The sequence below is a fragment of the Montipora capricornis genome, chromosome 2 (assembly GCF_036669925.1).
Source record: "Montipora capricornis isolate CH-2021 chromosome 2, ASM3666992v2, whole genome shotgun sequence".
NCBI lineage: Eukaryota > Metazoa > Cnidaria > Anthozoa > Scleractinia > Acroporidae > Montipora > Montipora capricornis.
Genome location: NC_090884.1, coordinates 22,430,535 through 22,435,534, shown reverse-complemented (window position 1 = coordinate 22,435,534; position 5,000 = coordinate 22,430,535). Strand labels below are relative to the sequence as shown.

Here is a 5,000-nt window from a genome sequence, read left to right as displayed (position 1 = left end):
AACACTGTCAAGACATTATGAGCTTTATCAGCCTAGAGAAAAACAAAGTGGATTTGTCTTACTGCCATTCATCTTCCTTTGTAAATATAAATAAATTTTATTATAAATAAAACTTAATAGAATGGGATAGGGCTTGATAAGAGGAATGGTTATTGTGAGATGTGGTTCTTTATTAACTACCAAGGGTATTATTAGTCCTTTCAATGTGATACCATCCTGTCTCTTTTGCCTTGTGGTTTACAATTATAATAGTTCATCAAATCACTGCCACTTATCAATCAACAATAAAGAAATACTTTTAAGCATTTAAAAAAAGATTAATGTGGAAAAATTAATAAGCAGTTATGTTGACAACTGACCACTGATCTTTTGTCACACAATGTACAATCCAATATAAGTTATGCTAGGTCACTCTGTCTGAGTGTCTCTCTTAACCATCTTGTTATAAGGGTCCACTCCCCCTCCAATCAATGTTAAAGCCAAATAGACCACATTCGTATTCTCAGTATTGGACTTGATTACTAGCTTGCAATGGAGGCTAATGCAGGGGAATATATTAAAAAGTATTTGCATTTGAAAAGATTCCCCTGTATTAGCAGTCATTGCAAGCTAATTCGAGTCCAATGCTGAGAATATGATTATGGTCAATAATGTACATTAGCGTGGAACTTAACAAAACTTGTCTCAATTTTGCCATACAACAAGAAGGGAGGGGGAGAGCCTAGTGCTCAACAGTCTCCTGTAGCCGAGCTGTAGTGCATTCAAATTCAAATGATCCAAAGGTTATCATGTCCAACTTCAGTTTGCCAATGGTAATAAGTTTAACATTGTAACCTTGGACAAAACAGATTTCTTCCAAGCATATACCTGAATCTGCAAATAATTTTACAACTTACTTGTAAATGGAATACATGGAGGGGCTTAAAATAAAGCAATAAAAAGCAATGTCACCTTGTAAAGGGTCAGATAAATTTCAATGAGCAAGAAACAGATCTTACATCCAAGAGTCTCCTCTGAAAATGTAAACAAATATTGATCAATCAAAAACCAAAATTTGAACTAAACTTAACAATCAAAGTGGTAATGAGCCACTGAACTCGAAAATTGAATTACGAAAGGTGAAAATGTTGAGCCTTGTTCCCAGTCTTTCTCTTCTTCTCTTCCCCTGGAGCAGGAGAAGAGACCTTGGGAACGAGATTGTTTGAATTTACCCATTGACAAATTGACAAATTATTCAACAATAAAATTGTGGCTGTTACACAGATGAGCGTTGTTTACTCTTAGTACTTTTACTAGTAAAAATTTCAGGAACATTTAAGTGTCATGACATTCATACATGTAGGTTTAAGGTAGCATACAATGTATCTGTCCCACACAAAGTAAAAGTTGTGACGGCAAAATGGCACATACTGCAGCCTGCGTACGTAACAGGCGTTTAAGGAGAGGGGTCAGAGAGAGAATTTTGGAAGACATTAACGGGGAAGACTTTCCCCACTCCATCTCCTAACCCTATCACCTGCCACGCAGGCTGCACATACTACAAATACAGCTACAATTTTTAAGAACGTTAATTAATTAACAGTCACAACTCCTGGTGAAGTTTAAAAGATAGCAACTTGACACAGGCCATAACCTGCAATCACGCTATCCCTCGGTACCGATGATAATACAAATAATTACTAGAAGTAAGCTCTGATTATTAGAAGGGCATTCAACAGTCACTTTGGAAGGAAAGGAGAACGGTACTAAAGAAACAATCTTTGAGGATGGAAATCTTGCCCAAAAATTTGAGGATATGAGCATGTACATGTAGTTCTTGAGATAAGAACCGAGCACTATGACTTTGTGACAGGATTTAAATACTTTGCCCTTGGCCAGAGTAGACTATGAATCAGGCTGTTGGAAAAACCTGGATTGGACCAGATTGGACCGGATTGGACGGGACGGGACCGGACCGGATCGGATCAATAACAAAATTCCCGCTCAAAGAAGACACATGAAATCCCTGGGTCACCAGTTAAGGTTACTTCCGACCTTCGCAGATGTCCTTCGGGAATAAAATTCGTACGCACGTTAGTTTCAATAAAATCCTAACAAACTATACATCAGAAGAAAGCTCAGTAAATGTCGTTTACGATAACAATATTGTTTAAGCGAGTTCTCCTTTTGGTAAGTGTCAGGGTAAGTGTCAGGATCCGAGCCAGTTGAGACGTAAAACCATCAAGGGTTCTTCTATTGAATTTATCGGGTATCGGATGCTGCAGTACAAGTAAAATCACTGCACAATGTTATTCACAAGGCATCAACCAACAAAAGCTTGTCAGGAAATTCTGAAATTTAAAATATTTTTCCCATGGCGTCCATTTACACAACACGTCTCGCATATTTTTGGTTACTCCAACCTTACATGCGGATATCTAGACAACCAATCAGAATATCGAAAATGGCCGAGACACTTTCGTTGATTGATGTCTTGTGAATAACACTGTGAAGTCATTTTGCTCGTGCTGCGGCATCTGATACCCGACATATTCAATAGAAGAACCCTCTGTGGTTTCACGTCTTACCGGCTCCTGACACTAAAAGGAAAACTCAGCTAAACTATATTTTTTATTGTAAACTACATTTATTAAGACCAAAAACAAAATAAGTATGCAAGGCTGGTCGCGCGGCTTTTTTCCCGAAGGACATCCGTGAAGGTCAGATAAGGTAAGGTAACTTTAACTGATAACCCAGGGATTTCATGTGTCTACTTTGGGCGGGAATTTTGTTATTGATCCGGTCCGAGATTTGTCGATCCGATCCGATCCGGTCCGGTCCAATACTGGTTTTGCCAACGGCCTATGAATCATATTAGTAAGTGTGATCTGTTTGATTTAGGAAGGTAAGTTATGGTAATAACTACACTGTATGCATCGTATCTGAGAAAACGTCATACAACATAAATAGCCCCTTGAGAGAACATGTGGTTACTAGTAAAACACTAAACCCAGGTTTACATTGGCATTGAGGGTCACATGCTGATCATTTCACTTCAACCAAGTTAAAGCAAGAACTGTCCTACTTTTGGGGGTACTAATTCCTAACAATGGCAGAACAAACGTTCACCGAAAGTTAATCCCTGTCAGGCAGGATTAGTACCTGGATGGGAGACCAAAGAGATATGATATGTTATTGCCTTTTGAGGACGCCATGTGTATCCTATTGCCTTTTCAATCAGAATACTCATATTTAATGGATTCCTCACCATTTATCACTTCAGGACATAATTCTAGAGTAATCATGATACAGCATCCATTCCCAGTTACATTCTTCCTCCCTCAATCCGTCAAAATGAAGAAAGGTGATGGTTGTTTATTTGGCTATTTTTCAATCAGTACGGTAATTTTCCGTCGCTTTTGAGAATTGCATGTCCATTTTTTGCACCCTATCTCCTTTATACTTAGTATATTAGTTTTCCATTTTACAACTCAAAAAGGCGTGTTTTGTTTGATTCTACTCCTGAGATCTCCCTGAAATAGTGAGAGTGCATCTTGAAAGACAGTCAAATTGAGAATATTCGTACACTTCATTGATTTTGTATATTTTTGGTGGTCCCGTAATTTAGCATGGTCTAGTAATTTGGCACTAAAGAAGGTGTACCATAAGACTGTTTCATTGCTGCCTCGCAAAGCCAATAAATATATGCACAAGCGTTATGCACTACTCAGTGAATTAACATAAAAATGTTTACAGGATCTGATGCATGGAGTGACAACCAGCTCCCTCAAATAACTTGGAAATGGCTGCGTCATTTTCTGAGTTATAAATGGGTCATCAAACTTACCAAGAGGCTCAACAATCTTGAATAATCTTTCCAGAATTATTAATGCCTTGGTGTACTGCCGTAACTACAAAAAAGAAATGTTAGACCTTCAATTTGTAGATACAGTACCCGCCTGTACAATAACTACAAAAAATACAATATGGACATACACTGCATGATTCCACTCACATGAAAGTAGATGACAGATTCATTGTACAAAAGATAAGATGTGTCAATGTCATCCAAGTCTTCTGCAGTTTCACCACTCTCTTTCTCGATCTAACAAAATGCAAGTTTGATTGACAATGAAACTCATTTTTAAAATCTGAGTGATTTTGTTCAGGCAACATCTTGTCCAATATACAAGGTGTCACCTCAGACAAGATACAAGAAGTCCAAATTCCACACCTGTTTTCTTATCCTCAACAGACTCTTGCCACATTCTTCACTTCCAGTGCAGTTAACAAGATAAAATTGTGCCACAGTCCTGTTGTGTTGTACCTTTGGGTCATTCTTTCTCAGTTCCAAGAGTTTGTTAAGTGACAACAGACATCTATAAAAATGATATTTTAGAATAAAATAGATGTTAATGCTGGTAAGCAAATACTGGGCAGCGCCTGGGAGGAGAGCGTGACTTCCCATCATGTGACTACCTTATTTGGCTATTTCATTCATCCCGCCATGTGAGCCTTCTCAGTTTGACATTTCCAAAGCTCAACTAGTTCTGTTTTTTCCGTTGAGCAATTTAATCCCTCCCTCCCGCCCTGTTTGCTTTCTGGTTCTCTTGTTTTTTTTTTTTTTTTTTTCTTATGAGCTTCTGTAACCTATTTAAGAGTTCTTAATAAAATATGGGCGGGGAATTGCTGCCTGCGGCACCCCTTCAGCCCTGTGCTAAAGCCCCGTTAGGGAGGGAGTATATTGTTACTCTGCTGGACTGGGTTAACTTGGCCCCAGGACATTATGCCAGCAACTATGCCCGCCTTGCAATACAGGCATGAGGCACCCCCTCGGCTAGTTGCCGAGGCCCCTCATCCGGTGGTCCATACCGGCGGTGGGTATTATCCGAGCCTTGCCAGTACATTCCCTGCCCCTCGTTTACGCCCAAGTTGTGTGTATTGTCTCTTATTGCGCACCAAAGCATTAATAATTGTTTACTTACAATAACTTTTTTACATCTTAAATAAAGTTTATCAGT

General features: G+C 38.8%; 1 protein-coding gene across 2 annotated transcripts in view; it reads right to left on the bottom strand.

The window, feature by feature from the left end:
* Window positions 1-5,000, bottom strand: part of LOC138039102 (CCR4-NOT transcription complex subunit 10-like) — a 25,823-nt gene that overhangs the window by 15,034 nt on the left and 5,789 nt on the right. For both annotated transcript variants that reach the window (XM_068885279.1, XM_068885278.1), the window contains exons 3-7: window positions 4,214-4,358; window positions 3,995-4,084; window positions 3,827-3,890; window positions 952-1,013; window positions 1-32 (exon numbers count right to left, since the gene is read on the bottom strand). The exon at window positions 1-32 is cut by the window's left edge and continues 37 nt beyond it. In XM_068885279.1, coding sequence (XP_068741380.1) covers window positions 1-32; window positions 952-1,013; window positions 3,827-3,890; window positions 3,995-4,084; window positions 4,214-4,358 — 393 coding nt within the window. The remainder of the gene's footprint in view (window positions 33-951; window positions 1,014-3,826; window positions 3,891-3,994; window positions 4,085-4,213; window positions 4,359-5,000) is intronic.